This window comes from Gopherus flavomarginatus, chromosome 5, assembly GCF_025201925.1.
Source record: "Gopherus flavomarginatus isolate rGopFla2 chromosome 5, rGopFla2.mat.asm, whole genome shotgun sequence".
Lineage (NCBI taxonomy): Eukaryota > Metazoa > Chordata > Testudines > Testudinidae > Gopherus > Gopherus flavomarginatus.
Genome location: NC_066621.1, coordinates 14391327 through 14411149, shown reverse-complemented (window position 1 = coordinate 14411149; position 19823 = coordinate 14391327). Strand labels below are relative to the sequence as shown.

Genomic DNA, 19823 nt, shown 5'->3' with positions numbered 1-19823 from the left:
CCCTCATTCTGACATGAAATTCAGCGGGGTCAGCAGCTTCTCTCGGAGGTTTTGGAGCTGCTTCATTTCTGAAACTGAAGCCAAACTCAGTGGCCCTGATGTTCCATCACCCTTGCATTGTGCACCTGGGCAAAGTGAGTGCAGGGTGTAAAATGCAACCGTATCAGAAGTGTAGTGCTCTACGCTAACTCTGTCCTGGTGTAAACGACCATGTCTTAGAGACGCACCTTTCTGCAAAGGCTGGGAAGAGATGAGGGGAAAAGGCTCTTTCAGGGAAAGGTTGTTTCCTCTCTAGTGGACAGAGGATGACAGAGCTCAGGCGTCACTTACTATGATGATCTCCATGGGGATGGGCACCCGGATCTTCTTCATGTATTTCATGTTGAGCTCTTTCACAATAATCAGGAGCACAGTGCTGATCAGGGCGAAGATCAAGGAGGCCACGTTGGTCTTGGGGAGATTTTTGCAAATATCAATAAATGTCTAGAGGGAGGAGAAGGGACAGCAGTTAGCAAAATGTTGAGAAGGGCTACCTGGAATTCCAGTGGGCAAAGCAGAGAACTCACCCCCAGCCCACTCTGGCCTCCCCATGGACATCTCTGAGCCACAGGTGCTGGAACTAGAGGTGCTGGGGGTGCCTCTGACTTGAAGTGATTTCCATCATATCCAGGGTTTACAGTTTGGTTCAATGGCTCTCAGCCCCCTGACTACACAAACCGTTCCAGCACCCCTGCTCTGAGCTATGAAACAGCACTGGGGAATGAAACAAGCACCTGAAATCCCAAGACAGCCTGCTTCTGTGTCTGGCTACTTCAGTTACGCAGCCAAACTTCCAGGTGCATAGAAGCCACTGAAGTCAATGGAAAGGACTATGGATCAGCCCCAGAGAGGGGCAGGGCCATCTCCTCAAGTTCGCGTAAAGCACATCTCCACTGACTTCAGTGCAGCTACCCCATTCATAGCTATTGAGGATCTGGGCCTATATATTTAAAAACATTCAGTGCCCTTACCATGCCCCAATGACATCTTTGATTATTGAAACTCAAAGCATTTGGAAAAAACACTCATTTATTTTCCTTCATTAGTGCTGACTGCATCCTTTTTTGTGTTGTTTCATCATCTGGGACAGTGAAAATAGATTCACTAGGGCCTGATTTCCCTATCATACCAGTCTTATGCCACTGTCACTCCATTGCCATACATCAGTCAGAGGCGGATGAAATGTGGACCAACTCCATATGGGTCTCTCTTTTTTTTCCCTAGTCCCTAATTCTCATCCACTTCCCCGGTGCTGCAATGCCTGACTTGCAAAGAATGCTGGGAAATGTTTAAATCCAGACAGAATATCTGCGTTCATTGGAATATTAAAAATCATGGAGGCGTCTCTAGAGATTGTAGGTTTAGATTTTCCTGCATTGGCCCCAGGGACGCTCTGATATGCTCAACTCCCTGCTGACTCATCTGATTCTGTGATTTCAAACCTAAACAGGGCTAAGGTCAATCCAGCAGTGTCACCTTCAATGAACCGAACCTTGCCTCAGAGTTACTGCCAAGCTGGACCAGAACCAGGGGACCATTTAGTTCAGTGTCCCATCTCTGACAGTGGCCAGTACCAGATGGATCAGAGGAAGGCGCAAGAGGTCATATTTATGGGATAAGCTGCAGCCTCGAGTAGTTTCCCCCGACTCCTAATAGCTAGAGGCTGTCTCTTGCCCTGAAGCAGGAGGCTAATATTCCTTCCAAAACTCCCTCAAAACCCATCAACGTTAATAATTAAAAACAATCAGGGCTCAGGTCTGATTGTGGTTTTATTTATTACAGTAGCAGCACAAAGGACCCTGGGTACAAGCTGAGAGTGTTGGGAATGGAGCAGACTGCCATGTGCTTGCACCGTCTCAGCCCTCTGCTCATTTGATTTCGGATTCATTAAATAATGTCCCCATGTATTTGCTGACACAGTGTCTGCAGCGTGCTAGCCCCTGGGCCGAGGTGTGGGGAGAAGGTCCCTACCCCAGCGAGTTCACTTACATAGACGATGGCCAAGGGCCCAGTGTAGGCCGGGATTGTCAAGCCAAAGACATATTTGAGCACCGAGATAAGGATCTGGAGCCCTGCTGCAGTCATGAAGCCCCGGATGAAGGATTCCGAGAGGTAGATGGCAACGAAGCCAAACTGCACAAATCCCAGACAGATCTAAGGATGGACGGACACACGCACCACAGTGAAAACGTACTGGAAACAGCCCAGACCCCGTCCCAGGGGGCCATCATAGAACTCATTAACGGAGAGCTGCTGCATGTGACAGGCTGGCCCCTGCAGTGTGGGGCAGCCATTTGGCACTGGGCACTGAGCCAGCGTAAGTAGCCATGGGAGAGTCATGCCAGGCTGGGAGCATTCTCTGGTGGCAAAGAGCCAATACAGAGGCTAGGGGAGTGTGGCTGGGATGCCGTTTTGTTCCGTTGGGGCCACTAGTTTCACCTGGCAAGTGCTCTAACTAGCTCTGCTCACAGGATTGAGAGTGCACAGGGTAAGCTTTGCACCACCTTGGCAACTGTGTCCTCCCCCTAGCCCTGCACCATGAGCCAGACGCCCGCTCTGAACACAGGCAGTGGAAATACAGACTATGTGTCTAGTGCACACCCTGCCTAGCACATGCATGTCTAGCATATGCCATGTCTAGCATACGCCATGTCTTCTATGGGCATTGCCACATGCTTCATTTTCTACCACCCCATGTGCTCCCATGCAAAGTGTCTTTGGAGTAAAAATACACCTACAGTTGCTATGAGCTGCTACTCATAAAAGAAGAACAGAGACCTCAATGTGCCTCTTCTTTGTTCAGAAACTTTAATATAGGATGGGTCCCTCTATCCAGATCCCTATTATAGTTTAGGAATTACAATAGTGTCTGAGGTCCAGTGTTTCTGAAGTGGGAGCCAGGACCACAGGACCCTTCCAAACCCTTTATCTCCAGGTATCACCTACTTGGAAACAGTCCCAATTGTTGCACCTGCTGGCACTGCCATCCCCTTCCTCGAGGGTGTACAAATGACAAAATCCCACTGCAGTTGTCCTGCATAACCAGTCACTGTTCAGCTTCATACAAGGGGAAGGGTTAAGCTTAGCTCAGGCAGTGGACACTACTGCAGCTTTAGCGCGGAGATGTCCTTACTTGTATGATGGCTGTCAGACAGGCTAATGTGGCAGAGATCTCCAGTCTGGCTGCCTCCATGGCTGTGTTGTTGATGTTTATCTCATTGGTGGTATGGTTAAAGTATTGGAAATCGGATTCAGGAGCCAGATCATGGCAGACACTCCCAACAATAATGCTGATGACAGCAAATGTGCCTGCAAGACAAAACAGTAACAGATGACTTGCATGTATACAAAGCATCCCGTTCTGAAAAGCATTAATGTAGATTGGGAATCACCCGCCATTGCAATGCAGTCACTTCTGTAGCAGAACATGGCAGTGGTTTATCAGTTCATGGCGCAATGCTATACAGCAGGCACCAGGGATCCAGGACCTTGATTAATGCACCAGAGGACAGGCTTGGTAAAACAGTGCCCTATCAGGAGATATGGTACAGCTGGAGGAGGTGCCCTCAGGCAATGAACGTAATTGGAATGTACAGACATTCAAATCTCAGAAGTAGAAAGGGGAACTTACCTGGGACCATCTGGTGGACGCCACCTAGGATGAAGTAGGGTATCAAAGGGAAGAAGGAGGAATAGAGTCCATTGACGGGAGGCAGACTGGCAAGCAGCGCAAAGGCCATCCCTGAAAAATACAAGTGAAATTGACTTCAGATCTTCCATCTCAACTGCAGCTGCGGTCCCTGGGAATTCCCTTACTGGCACGGAACAGTGGCCCAGCTAGCTCTGCAGCCTGTCTTTGACAATGTACTAAGTGCAAGAAAGCCCATCATGGACATTTATGGAGTGGGCTACTGTACCAAGGCAGCAGGACCTATGAGCCTTCATAGGGACGCAGGGCTCTTCTAGGAGTGACTCATCCTGTTAGCGAAAGTTAAAAATCGGCACAAAGCTGCTGAGTCAGTTCTGCTGGGTCTTTGTGCTAAGTGCAGCTTGTTAACTCTCCCAGGCTATGAGATGTGACCCTCTGGTGAGGGGGAACTAGGGGCAGAGCCAGCTTTGAGGAGAAAGCTTTGGCTGAGGTTGTATGTTTTGTTGTTACTAATAAAGCCAACCACAGGAAGGGGATAAAATCATCCATTGACAGCATGTCCGAACTTTAATTGGAGTAAGGTGGGAATGTTCTCTCCTCACAGCTGCTCAAGGGGGGGAAGTGACTTCCTAACCCCCACTAAGGAAAGGAAACCTGGTCTCACCTTGTGGCACTTGTATTGTCCCCGCACTGATTCCCCCGAGAACATCGGGCACAAGGTATTCTTTAAATTTATATTTGGGGAGCCAGACGAGTATTGGAAACAGACTGTAGATGATGACTTTGAACCTGGATGATGAACATCTAGAGAGGAAATGAACACAAGTAAGGCAGGAGGGTCCTGATAAGAAGCATTTCCCTTCCCTATGAGGTTTCCTATGCAAAGGACAATGGTCCTGATTTTCATTGCCTCTTGCCTTAGAAAGCCATTTACGTTAGACCGGAGTAGACACAAAGCCAACCTGGGTATGAAGCATCACTAGGCTGATGTGGCAGCATTTTGCACATGCTTCACACTGGAACAGGTGTTGACACGAGGAGCAGCGCAAAGATGTACCAGGCCTTTTACTCTTAGCTGCTATATTGCCGTGTCCCAGGTGGGGATGGGTCAGAACCATTTATCTAACCCATCCTCAAACTTTGGAGCAAATACTACCTGGATCAAAACTGTGTTCAATTCTGCTTCACACAGCAATACACCAAAACGGGAAACATAATCCAGATCAGCCCCTCTCCAAAGCTTGGAGGTTCAGATAACACGGGATCTGGATCTGCCCCACTTTCTGACTGCAGTTCTGATCTTGCAAAATCAAAACCCAACCAGTGAGGTTTAGCAAAATCTAAACTACTTCTGGTTTGCCCCAGCTCTGATCCTAGATAACCAGAAGCCTTGGACCAATACATTTTAAGACTCAGTTGAAAAAGAACAAATTTGCAGCTTTATTGATCATATCCATCAGACATAACAAGTATTGGAAACAGACTGTAGAAGTCACATAAACTAATTAAACATTCCTGAATAAATCATTTGAGCAAACACAGGGTCTTGTGAAAACACAGGGACAGACAGACATTCCTCAGAAGCTGCCCCAATTATTAGCATAGGCTGAACGTCACAGGTGCAGGAAGAGGGAAGTGGGTCTCTAGGATTTGTATATTACCCTAGAATGCATGGTTGGACAGGGTTTATATTTTAGAAAGAGCAGGTGAAGTTTCCAAAGCAATTACAGGGATTTAGACATATATCTGCTATTGAAATTAAAGTAAGATCTTACATCTACATCTCCTGAACTGTTCAGGGATCTCAGGCAGTATCTTTCTTCAGTGGTTAGAACATAGGACTTGCAGGGTTTCTCTACGCAGGTTTCTCTAGGTTCTGTTCTCCTTTCTGCCACTGACTCATTATAAGGCTTTAAGCATGTCAGTGAACCTCAGCTTACCTATCAGTCCTATGGATCTAACAATATATGTACAGCCTTCCTCAGTTAATGTCTGCAAAGCCCATGGAGATACTTGGATGAAAGATGTTTTCTATACAAATGCAAAGTAAAAGCATTCTTCTGAGCACAGCCAGGCTGCCTTCATTTCTGGTGTCATGGCACACTGCAGACTGATTCATTTGAAGTGAAAACCATAAACTCCTTTTACCTTTCAATTGCACTGCAAACCCAATCAAATATATATTCATTACTCAGCTCTGCTTATCCCAGATATATTAATCTCCAGCAGCTGTGATTGCATTTTCTCCCTGGGGTGGTGCTGTTCCGTACTTCAGCGAAGTGAGATAGAGAGCAGTTATTCCTGGGGCTTATTGAAAAACTCACTCCACTTAAAAAGCACCTGGATGCCACCCAAATCTAAAGTCAACATGAGAACAGCCACAGCCTCTGAGGCATCAATGTGTCGAGTTTAACAAAGGCTTGCCAGCCTATGGCTTCACCTACCCAAAGCCCAGGGAGCACCTCAAACAGCCGTCCGTCATGATTTCAGAGTGCAGAAATCTTTCCACTCCAAATATCTGTGCTCAGTTAGCTATTAGCTTGCAGGGCCTGACTCTCAGTTAGTCCATTGCTGTCCTGGGGCCAGGGTCAGGACTCCATACATGTTGGAGGAGTGTTAAAGTGGCTTTAAGCCAATTTTGCACTCCCTGTATTCTGAGGCAGGGCCCTGCACCCAATGTAAGTGAAAGCAGCTGGCCTATGCTAGACCCTGGGAAGCAAGGACTAGCCATAATGCAGTGCACTCCTGTCTTGCCCCTGATTCACTCCCTATGATGGGAGCTGATAACAGGGCAGATGCAGAGCCCTTACACTAGGTCTATGGCAGTTGAGGAGTCCCCAGATATGTGGGGTATTTTCAAGGGGCCATTTCTGATTATTTCAAGGTTCTTTTATGCAGCCAGAGCTGCATGACAGAGCCTTTGTGTGTGTGTGAATCAAATCTCCGGAGTCGTGGACTGCTTCAGCGGCAGTTGGTTGCCTACCACCCTTTGTGCCTTTGAAAAATCTCTCTACTAATTGTGAAACTGACTAGAAAATTACTAACAGGTTGTCATTGCTTCCCCTATGCTGCAATGCCTGGGTTGTAAAATGCCACAGGAGACTATTTATTTGCTTTAAAATGTTTCCCTTGGAATTTTTAAAAATGCAAATGTTGTATTGATCTTAGGGTTCACACTCTCTCCTCCTCTTCTCTCCACGCCCCCAAACACCACACTGCTGAGCCAAATCTGACCAGGCAACATGCTCCAAAGGAGATTCAGTAGCATTCCACATTACCTGAAAAGGTTCTTGACTTTTTCCCCAAGCGGGTAACTTCTCTTTTTCTTCTCAAATTCTTCATCGAAGAAGTTGACAGAATACGCAGCCCGGTCGACGACATAGCGAGGTCGGGCTTGGTTCATCTCTGTGTCCTTCAAATCCTTCCGAGATAAGACAAAGGAGAAGACAGGAATCAAAGTGAGCAGAACTGGCCACCAAGTGAAGTTATAGGAGAAGAAAAAGAGAGACTTGGTCTAGCCTCCTTCATCCAGGCATTTAGGGTTTCCTCTGGAGTATTCTGTCTCCTAAATGACTTCTTTCCCCTTCACAAGCAGGCTTCTGGGGCAAGGGATTGTCTGTTTCCAAGCTGGGTCACCACCTCTGAGACAAACTCATAAGTGAGGCAATTTGGTCTAAAGGAATGTGCACAGGACTAGATGTCAGGAAGTACAGTTCTAATCTTGGCTCTGTCAATGACTTACTGTTTGGGCTTGGGAAAGTCACCTGATTTTTCCATGCCTCAGTTTCACCATGCATAAAATGAGGTTAATGATACGTCACAGCACTGCTGAAAGGATTAATTAGCATGTCTGTGAAGCACTGTGCAGTGGGATATATTAACATTATGAGTACAGGGCAGCTTTTAACCAAGAGGTTCCAGCTACAGTGCCTCATTAATTCATCTACAAACATAACACCTTTAGTGTTTCATATTTGCATTTAGAGTTGCTATTCTGTCCTGCTCAGAGCTGTGGGCTAATATTTGATTCCTGTCAGAAGCTGGGAACAATTTTCTCTCACACAGAGATGTAACAGTTGCTGACCTATTTATATGATAATGATGCAAAACAGTCCTGTTTGACCAGTCCTGTGCAATATCTAGGTGTCAGCAGGGGAAGATAATAAACTCCCCATGCCTCACTTTAGTATAAACAAAGCCATCAGAGGAGAGGGGAGAACCATTATGAGCTGATGAGTCTGAGGGTGGGGAGGGGGAATGCATAAATTTGAAACAAGGATGTGAATAATTATTTTTGTCTGGCATTTATTTAAGTATGTCATTGCCCATCACACACGTCAAGGACGGGAAAGAAGCTGGGATTTCAGGGAATAGTTTTCAAGAAATGAAATGCACATTGCTGAAAGATGTGAATTCGGCAGAATCTCGTCTATAGCTCCATTCATGTCAATGGAGCTACATAGATTTAGGCCTGGACCTTTGTTTCAAGAGACTGGGCATAATAGGGTCAGGTTTTCATTGTGCAAAACCTTGTCAGTGGATATTTTGGCCTTACCGAACCAAAACCAGAGTAGGTTTTTATCCAGATCCTGTTTTACCACAACTCTAAATTTTAGAGGAAATCAAATAGAAGATTCTGGAGTTGACCCATCTGTGTGACAGCTAAATCCAAAGTGGTTTTGGGTATTGCATTGGCTGCGTTTTAGTTTAGAACCAGGTGCCATTTTACATCCAAAATTCTGGGAGTACTTGAATAACAAATTCTCCTTATGTCTTTCTCAAAATTGTTTTCTACTGGGCCCAGGAATATCCAGAGCGTCCAGTGTAAACTAGGATTAAGGCCTTGTTTGCACGGGGAAATTGAACAGAATGTCTATAGTGGAATAAACTATTCCAGAATAGCTCCCTATATGAATACTCGGTTCCAGAATAAAAATCACTCAATTCCAGAATAGTGCAATGATAGAAATAGCTCTGGGGTTCTCATACTATAGGTTGTGACACCTAGTGGGGTCATGCAACCAATGGATGCTGTCATGGATATCCTTGTGTGTGGAGGACACCATTTTGCTCTGCACAGCAGAACCTCACACATATGGTGCATGTAAGGTCACGCTGCCCAGAGGATGCCATTTTTTGCTCCAGAATGGCATCTTCCATGCTGTTGGGGGTGGCAGGAAGCAAAGCATCTGAAAACAGGGTCATGCAGACAATAAGGAACTGCTGCAATAGCTCTTCCAGTCAATTTCCCCGTGTAGACAAAGGCCTACGTGACATTGAGCCCATCCTCTGAGAAAGCCTGGGAGAAGGGGGTGGTCAGAGAGAAGGAATAAAGGTTTCCAGAGGAAAAGCTATGTGCTGGCTGCATCGAGTATTTTGTCAACACTGCAATCTGAGGCCTGATGGCAGCTTGGTTAGACATACCTGCTCTAGCTTTAACTAAATTAGCAGTGTAAACATGGCAGTGGGCATGCAAATATGCCGGGCAACCTGGGCTTGCGCTTGCATTGCTAGCCTGCTCTGAATCTTGTGCCGCCACATCTACGCTGCTAATTTTCAGCCACGCCAGCACAGATACAGCTAACCCTCATATGTCTATTGAGCTGCAGGGCTGCCCAGAGAGGGGGGCAAATGGAGCATTTTGCCCTAGGCCCCAGGCCCTGCAGGGGCCCCCACGAGAATGTCGGAGGCTCCCCCCCCACCTCCACCTTCCCCCATCATCCGGCACCTCAGCATGCCACATCCAGGAGTGGCCCTGGATACAGCTAAAGCGGCGTGGCTCGGGTGGGGCCTGAGCTCCTCCCACTCAGAGCCACCTGGTAAGGGCGCGGGGCTGCGGAGCCATGCTGCTGCAGTGCTGTCCAGGGCCACTCCTGAACATGGCATGCTGAGGCTCTGGGAGAGGGAGAAGGCAGGGGTAAGCGGCATGATAAGGGAGCCGGGGCCGGGGCTGGGGTGGGGGAGTTGGATAAGAGACAGGGAGTCCCGGAGACAGTCAGGGGACATGGAGGGGGCAGAGGTTCTGGGGGGGCGTGGTCAGGGGTGGGGGAATGGGGGGTTGGATTGTAGGCATTCTGGTGGTCTGTCAGGACTTGGTGGGTGGCTGGATGGGGGTCGGAGCAGTCAGGGGACAGGGAGCAGGGAGGGTTGGTGGGGTGTGGTGTCCCATGGTGGTGGTTGGGAGGGTCTCGGGGGGATGGTCAGGGGACAAGGAGCAGGATGGGTCGGGGATTCTGAGGGGCAATTTGCCCCAGGCCTCATAGGGGCCCCCATGAGAATATGGTATTCTATAATATAGCAACTTTTTTTATGGAAAGGTCCCTGAAATTGCTTTGCCCCAGGTGCCCTGAATCCTCTAGGTGGCCCTGTTGAGCTGCAATCATACCTTGAATTGCACTGTAGACAGACCCTCGGTCTGGGAGTGATGCCATTAACATTAAATGTTTTGAGCCTAATTCATCCCTGGGGCAGCCCACTGAAATCAGTGGATGAATTTGGCTTTTTGCACTTTCTGTGTATTTTCTGCATTGTAGCCCAGTCCGGATTCAGAATGGAACTGGATTATCTCGTGTGACTGCCAAAAAGGAACCATTTGCGTGAATGAGGGCAGTAGGCCTGGGCTTGCTGTCTGACATGCTAGGAGAAAAATCTCTCTGTCTGGGCATGTCTTGAGGTGGATAAAAACAATGTGACATCCAGGCCACAGATCTGGAGAAACACTGTTCCTAAAATACCTGAACACAAGGCACATGGCCTGGGGCAAAAGCTAGTCAGGAAAAAGGAATCATTATAAACTGCAAGGTGCTTTAGAGGCTGTATATGAGGATTGCGCCATGCACCACTGAAATGCACATCAGTACAACACACCAGTTTGGGATGGGAAGTGGAGGATACTATAGCCAACTGAACACATGGGATGATCTTAGGGAGGCAAAACATTAATTACCACCCTCAAAATGTGGACAGAGAACAACCAGCAACACCCCATCTCTTGAGAACAGCCCCAAGGGATCTTTAGTGACTAGGGCCTTGTCTACACTAGAAAGAGTTTGCTGGTACAGCTATATCAGTATGGCTATCCTGGCAAATCTTCCTAGCGTAGACACAGTTTATACCAGAAAAAGAGCTCTTCTGCCAGGATAACTTATAACAGTTGTCAAATGAAATCAGATATACTGGCAAAAGGACTTCTTTTGCCAGTCCAACTGCATCTACACCAGGGCATTTGCTGGTATCAGAATGTCATAAAAGAGATCACACCCCATCTGCCATTACTACTAGCAAACATGTCTAGCATAGACCGGGTCTACGTGAGGCTAGGACTGTGGTCTTCCATTATTTGAATGATGGAATCCCAGCAGCATAGCCCCATTCCCAGACCCTGGCTCAGTAGTGACTCAGGGGAAAGAGTGGTTTCCCTTTAGCGTGTGTGTCTACCCTGTAATCAGAGGTGAGATTGCAGCATGTGGAGACATACCAAAGAAAGCTTTGATCTAGCTAGCTGGAACAACAGTAGTAAGCAAGGCATGGCAATGTGGGACTGAAGCCCTCCCAGTTTAGGCAGGCTTCCTAGTCTAAACGGGGAGGGTTTCATTGTTAGTGGTACCCGAACTAGCTAGATTAAAGCTAGCTCAGGGTATGACTTCACAGATCCAGAACCCAGACCCTATAGAACTACTAGGCAGCTGACAGCAGCAGGCTGCCACCCAGTAGCAGCTGTAACTAGCTTGCACTCCACTGCCCATGACCTGCTATGAACACAGCCCATGGAAAGTCCTGCATCAAGGGGTCTGACTGGCAGCAGCCCCAGGGCTCATCATTGGCTCCCCACTCGATATAAACCCAAAGAACATCTGTGACATCTGTGACTGCCATGACCATCCTTGCTCCCTGTGCAAATCCTGGCTTTGACCTTGGTTCGATTTTCACTTTGCCTTCTGACTTGGACTCTGATTCTTGGACTCTGATCCTTGGTATCTCCCCTGGCCTGGAACCTGACTATGAAAGTCCTCTGCTACTCCCAGCCTCAGGTTTGACCCTACTCTGACCCTTGGCCTGATTGTCCTTGTTGGGATCCTGACACTCAGGTATGTCTCCATGTGCTGCAATCACACCTCTGATTACAGCATAGATATATCTTGAGAGGTCTCCAAGTCCAATCTTGAGAGCTGATGAGATCTTAGCCCAAGGTCATACGGCTGCAGGCTATAGCTTTGTACAGAGCAGTCACACACTCCTATGGGAATCTGCTGTCCCAGCCTCCTAAACTGTGCTTTCCCTCCAGGCTTTCGCCAAAGACAAAGGTTCACGCTCATTAGAACAGAGCTGGAGGTGCAGATGGTACTAGACAATTTGAGTCAGACAGCAGCTTCCAAGCAGGTCAGCTTTCTTTGAAATATTTCACCACAGGTAGGAAGATTATTGAGTGCAGTTGAGGTTTTTGCAATGGCTAAACTCTTTCTTTCTCTGGACACTTCTGGCCCAACCCATACTGAGTATTGTGGGACAAGCATCTGGTAAAACCAGGAGCCTAATAGATTGCCTGGAATGAGTATCGACCATGGCTTGCTCCCATCTATACTAGCTCCCAAAGCATTTTCCATTCTGATAGAGAGGGACGTTAATGGAGACCAATGGCTGATACCACAGCAATAGAGCTACTGTGCAGATGCGCCTTCTAAATACCTGGCAATGGTGTCACCTGCCTGGTCAAGCCTGAAAATATCATCCCAAGTGTGTTACACAGCAGAGGACCGAGCCAGAGAGGTGCCAAGCACGCTCAGCTCCTATAGCCTTGCCCCTCAGGCTCAGCACTGCTCAGGATCAGGTCCTAAACATCCCGGGTGAAATCCTGGCCCTGCTGGAGCCAGGATTACACCCAGAAGTGTATGCCCAGAGGAATGATGTCACTGTTAGCTGAGAGGTAACCACCTCTGGGGTGGAATCTGGAAGATTTGAACAATGTGCAGTAACATAGCACAGAAGTCTGGGGCAGGAAGCAAGGGATAATGCAGGCAGCTGAAATGGCTGGGGGAATATAGGTCGGCAGCATGATGGTGCTAATGGAAATTTGGCCAGGGATCTGAGGTTGACAACTCTCATACAGTGACATGAGCCACAAAAACACTAATGATCACATGGAGCCAGACCTAGGTTGCACCCATCATCCAAAATACAGCACCTCCAACAGCGCTGGGCTCTCTAATACCAGTCTCGGGAGTGGGTCAGTGCTGACTCAGAGGAGTGTCACTTACTGCATGACCAAGACCATTTTCTCCTGACACTCGATAGGTCTCTATTCAAACTGCCCCTGCCTGGCTTACATGACAGGGCAAGGAGTGAGGCAGCAGTGGTCTGACCATGTGCAAGGAGACCTTCCCTTCCTGCATCATTGGTCACTGGGTTCAGAACCCTCTAGATGTCAGCACTTCGACTGGCAATCCCTTTCTTGTTTTTTCCATTATGAAGACAGGGTCATTTGAGACTTTGCTCAGGCTCACCCTAAACACAGCCCCAGGCTGGACCCAAATTTCAAGTTCATTCCCTCCAGGCTCATTCTAGATTCTTTAATCCCCACACCCCTGGACTTGCTTCAGATTCCCAGCTCCCCATAGCTCATTCTGGAAGCCCAGTCACTCCAGACTCACTCGAGATTCACAGTCACTCCCCACTGGACTTGGTCCAGATTGCCAGCTCACCTAGGCTCACCCCAGGAGCCCCATCCCTCCAGATTTCCAGTTCTCCCTCCCACCCCAGGTTCACTCCAAAATTCTCAGTCCCCTACAGCTTGTTTTGGATACAGAGTTACTCCTGGCTCCACTCCAGATTCCACAAGTCACCCCCACCCGGGCTTTCTCCAGATTCTTAGTCCCCCATGGCTCATTCTAAAATCCAAATCAAGTCTTAGCAAAAGATCACAAACTCCAATGACCCTGGCCTAAGTTTCAGGTGTGTGAAGCTTTATTTCTCAATCCCGTTGCTCTCTGAAGAGTGTGCCTGTCATGCCATCAGAGGGACTGAATCTGCTGACTATACCACAGCTCTTTAGTGAAGTCTTGCCGCTGAGCAAAAGGGCTGGCAAATGTGAAAAAAATAATAAACACAGCAAGTGTGGAGGGGAGGGAAATATTCTCATGATTAAATTCATCTTGAACAAACAGGCCGATGATGTCAGCCTCTCGGAGAGAGTCAAGTTCTTGAGCTGGCTTATCAATGGCCTTGCCCTAGATCAAACAGCAGGCTAAACCTTTGAGATTTCAGAAGTAAAGAGCAGGAGTCACCTGATGTTGCAGTGAACGAAAGGGTAAGCCAGCTGTCGTGGTGGTGAAGGAGTAACACGGAGGTGAACAGGTGGAGACATACTCAAGATAGCGTTTTGCCTTCGTCACAGCAGCAAAACGCTGACCAGAGACAATGCAAGTTATCTATGGTGACGGGATCCCAAAGCCAGTAAAATGCTGTGCTGCCATCCATCATTTTGTTAACTTGGGGCCAGATTCTCCAAAGAACTCAGTTTCTGTTTAGGCACCAAAACAAGTGGCCAGATTCTCAGGAGTCTCTGTATGGTGGAAACACCTTGAGTGAGGAGCTCTTTTGAGAAGCAAGGCCCATCAGTGTTTCAGAGGGTGTTGCAGGGTGCTAAGTGCAGTGCAGTGGGAAATATGGCCTTGATTATAAGTGACGAGCACATGGTAATCTGGGCCTAGAGAGTGAAAAATAAAGGAACACTCCTTAAACCAGGGCATACAATTCTGAGCACACACAGAATTGAAGCAGAACTGTTTCACAGCAAGGATATGGAACAGGCAAAATAAATTGTTCCATGAGATCAGACAAGCACAAAGTATCAGCTGAGTTGCAATGTTGCAGGGTGCCCTGTGAGCTCCTGACTGGTTAACTCGTGTCCTGCCAGTTTCAAACCACTCCAGGTGTGCCAAGCACAGGTTTTTTTCCTAGCACCCGCTTCGCTGCCACAAATGGCAACCCCTTATCGCTTGTCCCGGCACTGTTGATAGCTGTGTCTGGGGAGAGAAAGTCACATTGAAGTTTCTGCTCAGTGTTGATAGGATCCGACAGCACAAAACAACTGTTTGGTGCTGACAGTGTTGGAGAAAGAAGGAAACTTCAGATCCAGGGCACGTGAGTTAAAACTAGCAAAACTGGGTGGGAACTTGACTTTCTCTGAGAGCAGTTGGACTGTATCTTGTTTAAAATAGGGCCAGATTCACTCCTGGAGTAAGTGAAGGGTCTCCAATGGAGCTTCACAAAGAGGAATTTGGCCCATTATGTTTAGGGAGAAAATGCAAATCATTTACATGTGACTTTTTTTTACACATGATGTGTCTCACTCCTGCCTCCTGTGGTTTTCTCCCTGATTTCTTAATGTCTCAATAAATTCAGGGTCTCCAAACCTTAGATTAAGCTTCATTTAAAATGTCTTTTGCCTATGGGTCTACACTAGATGAGGAAGTTTTATAACAAACCATTGCACATTCAAGGCTGTTCAAGCAAAGTCTGCAAAACCTCATGTACCCATAAAATGCCCATCACAGGAGTAAAACTTTGGGTGCAATATCCAGGATTAGGCCTATTGGTTTAGTCCATGTGAACCAGTGCTGTCTAACCATGTTGGTTCCCAGTGCACATGGGAACCACAAGCACTGTACCTGCACTAGCTCACTGGAGCCTTCTCTGTCTGACCTTGCAGTGCTGTCTCTAGCCCTTCTGGTCACTCCTACCTAGATACGTCAAGAGGCCCAGCAAGCAATGCTACAAACACAGCTGCAAGTGGAGTGTGGGAGTGGATGAGCCTCAATGCCTCTGTCAGAGCCAGCAGCGCTGTAGGGATGCCCTGGAGGCCACAAGGGAACCAACCATGTCATGCAATTGGGATACCTGTGATGTTTTCTCAACATGCTGTGGGTGTGACTCTGGAGAGGGGAATGGGACTGTGCTGAAGAAACTTTAAACAAACCAAACCTGCTAAAATCATGTCCAGTCACTTCCTGCTTTCCCTCTGTGGAAATTAAATAGAAACCATTGAAACGGCAGGGAATTTTTTGAGAAGACTAAGGGCCAGATCCTCAGCTGGTGTAAATTGGTGCAACTCCACGGAAGTCAACAGGGGTATGTAGGTTTACCAAAGCTGAGGATCCAGCACCAAGTGTATTTCTATGACACTCCCATAGTGGCAAGTTCTCTTGCCCAAATTAAACAACATCTTACCCCTCTTAACACCCACCTGTTAGGTTCATGGCATGCACGCAGAAAGTTAGCTACTCTTTCTGAAAGGTTGCAACATAACATGATTTATTTCTTAGAATTCAGAAATCAAACATACAAACAATCAAATGCAGAGAGACCATGCAGGCTGCTCGCTAAGGCAGAGAGGCACCACTCATCCCACCTTGCTCTATGCTGGCTTTTTTGCAGACTGGACTTTCTGCAGAAGACTCAGACTGCACACTTCCCTACAGAGGTCCCTGAGCCTCCAACTAGGATCAGGAAACCCCTTACATTTAAAGTGATAGTTTGTAATTTAAACACAGTTTTGAACATACCACATTACTCATCTTTTATTTCCCCTTCCTTCATTTAGCCTCTCTTCTGGTTAGCCGATCACACAGGCTCCAGGAGAAAGAAGGGTCTGTTCTAAACCAGTGCAAGTTGTTTCAGAATGTCATGTAACTCACTCATTCCAAGGAATGCTGATCAAATGCACTCCACCTTCCTGTTCGTGCTGGGGTTCACTATCTGCATTCTAGTACCACCTAGTGGACTCAGTCAGGGTGAGGGCCCCATGATGCTAGGTGCTGTACATACACATAGTAAAAAGCCCCTGCCTCAGAAAACTTAGTCTTTTTCTATTTCTACTGCACTCATCTTTGTATCGCCATATCCCCTACCGTGACCACTTCCCCAGCCTCTCCTAATCATGTCCTCCCGAACCCAATGAGTTTACCTAGGAAATGTTCTAAAATCCACAGGTTTGTCCATTTCCATCTCCAGTCCTTTTGAAACCCAGAGATTTCAATGCTTAAGCACTTAAAAATTTTGCTGCTTTTATTATGCCAGCGTAGTCAAAGCAGAACCTCAACCCGCATCTCCACCCCCGAGGGCAGACATAGTCTTATAAAAGTGCTTATAACCATAGAGCTGGTTTTAATTTGGTGATGCCAGTCATCCCAGTATGCAGCACCTTATACTGGTAAAACTGCATCTATGCTAGGACTTTTACTGGAATAGCTATATTGGTAAAAAACAAAAACAAAAATCCACAGCCCTAACTAACAATTATGCTGGGAACACTTCTTACATGTAGACCAGAACTGAGACATGAGTGGCCACATTTTAAAGTGCCCAGTGGGAGTGGTTGGGGGCTGCTAGATGTCCTGGTATTAGGGGCTTCGTTTTATGCAACACTATTAGCCCTCCATACACACACACACGCACACACATCTCCCTGTCCTAATTTTACACACTTGCTATCTGGTCACCTTAGGGGCTGCGCACTTTGAAAATCTGGCCATATAATAAGTGCTATAAGGAAGGGTGGAGATAGATCAGCTACAAATAAAAATCCCAAAGCTTGATCCCAAAGCAGAGATCCCAACCCTGAAGTCACCGGGTTTTATTTTCTGTGGGAGGTGCTCAGATACAATGGCGGTGGGTACAAAACCCTATGGTGATTAGGTGGCTGTGGCAGAGGTGGAGCATGCCCTGCTCCGCACCTCACCCCATAGCCTGTATTTTCTCACATTCTCACGCTCAGCCCCTACAGCCCAAAGTGAGGAGCCCAGTGGCCATCGTCTGGCCCCTTTGCTTCACAGCAGCTAGGTTTGAAACAATGGTTTCTTTTGGTTTAAATATTTGGGAGTGTTAATAGATTATTTCCATAGGCAGATGGTCCTTCGGGGCCAGAGGGTGGGGGGAGGTAGGAACAAACCTGAGCAGGCACTCTGCAGGAGCTCAGGCTCTGCACTCTCGCTGCTACCGTTGGGCCAGTGCCAATATTTGTTGTACCACTTCACAGGCGTTTCAAACCAAACTAGCTGAGCACTTGGTAACCATAATAATAAGAGCTGCAGACATCTGCCAGTTGCTGCAGGTGAAGCCAAAGCATTTGGTTGAAAAGGGGGTTTATGAAAGAAAATGCTTTCACTCCCTGGGCCACATTTTGGTCTCTGGTGTTAATCCGGAGTAACTCCTTTAGAGTCTATGGCGTTACTCTGGATTGACTATCTTATAAATGAGACCAGAATTTAGCCCAGTCTCTCTGATTTGTTTAAATAACCCACTTGCTCTCAGCCCTGCCCCAACTTTTCATATGCACAACTTTTCAGCTGCAACTAGTCCCAGTTTAATTATGGGAAGAAGGGGAGGCAGGTAGGCATGTTACAAAGGAATGGATTCAGGGTACAAGGAGGCTTGGAGCCACATGCTTGCCAAGCAGGAGTAGACATCAGGGTAGCAAGTGCGGGAAGGACCCACTCCCTGCACTAATCTCATAGAATTAAAAATGAGCAGCTCTGCCGGCTCCAATGCAGCGCTGCTCCAGTGCAGAAGAACAATACACTTATTGCATCAGAACAATTCAGTGCAGGTGCCAGGGTGACAGAGCTGGAGACTAATACCCTCTGTCCATGGCCACCACACAGATGTAGCAGAGTGCTGCTTTCACCATCCCACAGGGCCTCAGTCCTGATCCCCCAGGAGGCATCTCTAGGGCTTGGAGAGGAGTGGAGTCTCCAAATCCTCTACAATCCTTAGCCTCTCTGCTGAGACTGCCAGCCAGGGGGCCAGTAACAGTGGTGAGGCTGATACGTCTCCAGTGGGAAGCCCATTCACTCCTTCCTCCAGACCACCAAAAATAACACCACCACCACCAGCATCAGCCTGGCTTCCAAGGGCCAGGCCAGCCCATTGACTTAGTGCAGTCAGAGCTGATCTGGAGCAAGGTCAGCAGCCCCTTGGCAGGCTACAGGGTTTAAATGTCATAAGAACCCCTGGGGGCCTCTCTTCTCTCAAGTGCTGTCAGGTGGGTGGCTGCTAGATTCTACAAAATCACCCAGTTTAGGAACACTCTTTGGGGCAAATCCCAGTGTTGCTGGAGTCAATGGGAGTCTTGCCACTGATCTCAATAACATCAGCATTTGGCCCTTGGGAAGTTTTCCATCACAGCTCCCTGTCCCCTTATGGAGGCAGCATCTCCACAGCTCTGCAGGAAAGGACTGAGAACTGACTTAAAGAGATTGGAGGGCTAAGGGGAAAAATCTACCCCCAACAGACCCCTCTGGCTATGTGTTCCCGGAGCACTGAGACTGCTATTGCCCTTTGAAGAGCACATGGGCAATGGTAAGTTTCAGGAATTAGGAAGTTTGCAGATTGCAGCATTCCTTCAGCACCTGAGAACACTCTTATCCAAGTTGCCTGCTTAGTGTTCTCTCATGTACACAGACACACTCCCTCCCCCGGGGAACCTGATATAAGAGAAGGAAAAACACCTTGCAGGTCACCTAGTCCATCGTCCCCAATAGTAAGGGCAGACGAGAACATCCAGGGTTTGAACCTACGCAAAAAATCATCTCCGTGCATACCAGCAAGTTCTTGAAAGCACTTTCTGCTGACCAGCAAATAACAATGTAGATAAGAGCCTCTTCAGGGATCGTGCCGGGGAGAACCTGTCCCAAGGTTCTCAGTCTATGCACAAGTCAGAAGTGGATGGATTTTAGCAGCACACAGAGGCGGAATCACCACAACATAGTTCCACTGATCAGAGTATAAGGAATTGGAACCTAATTAGGGTCCATGCAGGGCAGGACTGTTCCTTATCATACAGATCCTAAGGCTTCGTCTAGTCTAGATTTAAAACTCCCAAGCAATGGAAATCCAACTGCTTCCCTTTGGACACTGTCCCTCAATCTAACACATCTCTGGTAGGAAGCACCTTCAGATTTCTAGGCTAGAATTTCTTCTTAATTTCATCCCACCTTCAATAATTCCCTTCTCCTCTTTGGTATATTAGGCTGGGACAGATTTTTATATTCCCCCCCACTATCCCATGCTCCTGCTATTTATTCCGTAGCTAAGCTACACAAACTCCACCTTGCAAACTCGGTGGGAAGCATCGCAAAGT

At 47.5% G+C, this 19823-nt stretch overlaps 1 protein-coding gene across 1 annotated transcript in view; it reads right to left on the bottom strand.

Annotated features, from left to right (window-relative positions):
• SLC26A9 (solute carrier family 26 member 9) overlaps positions 1–19823 on the bottom strand; it is a 49084-nt gene that overhangs the window by 28729 nt on the left and 532 nt on the right. Inside the window, exons 2-7 of the mRNA XM_050952334.1 lie at positions 6967–7109; positions 4353–4492; positions 3671–3781; positions 3173–3348; positions 2029–2193; positions 331–483 (exon numbers count right to left, since the gene is read on the bottom strand). Coding sequence (XP_050808291.1) covers positions 331–483; positions 2029–2193; positions 3173–3348; positions 3671–3781; positions 4353–4492; positions 6967–7091 — 870 coding nt within the window. The 5' untranslated portion in view covers positions 7092–7109. The remainder of the gene's footprint in view (positions 1–330; positions 484–2028; positions 2194–3172; positions 3349–3670; positions 3782–4352; positions 4493–6966; positions 7110–19823) is intronic.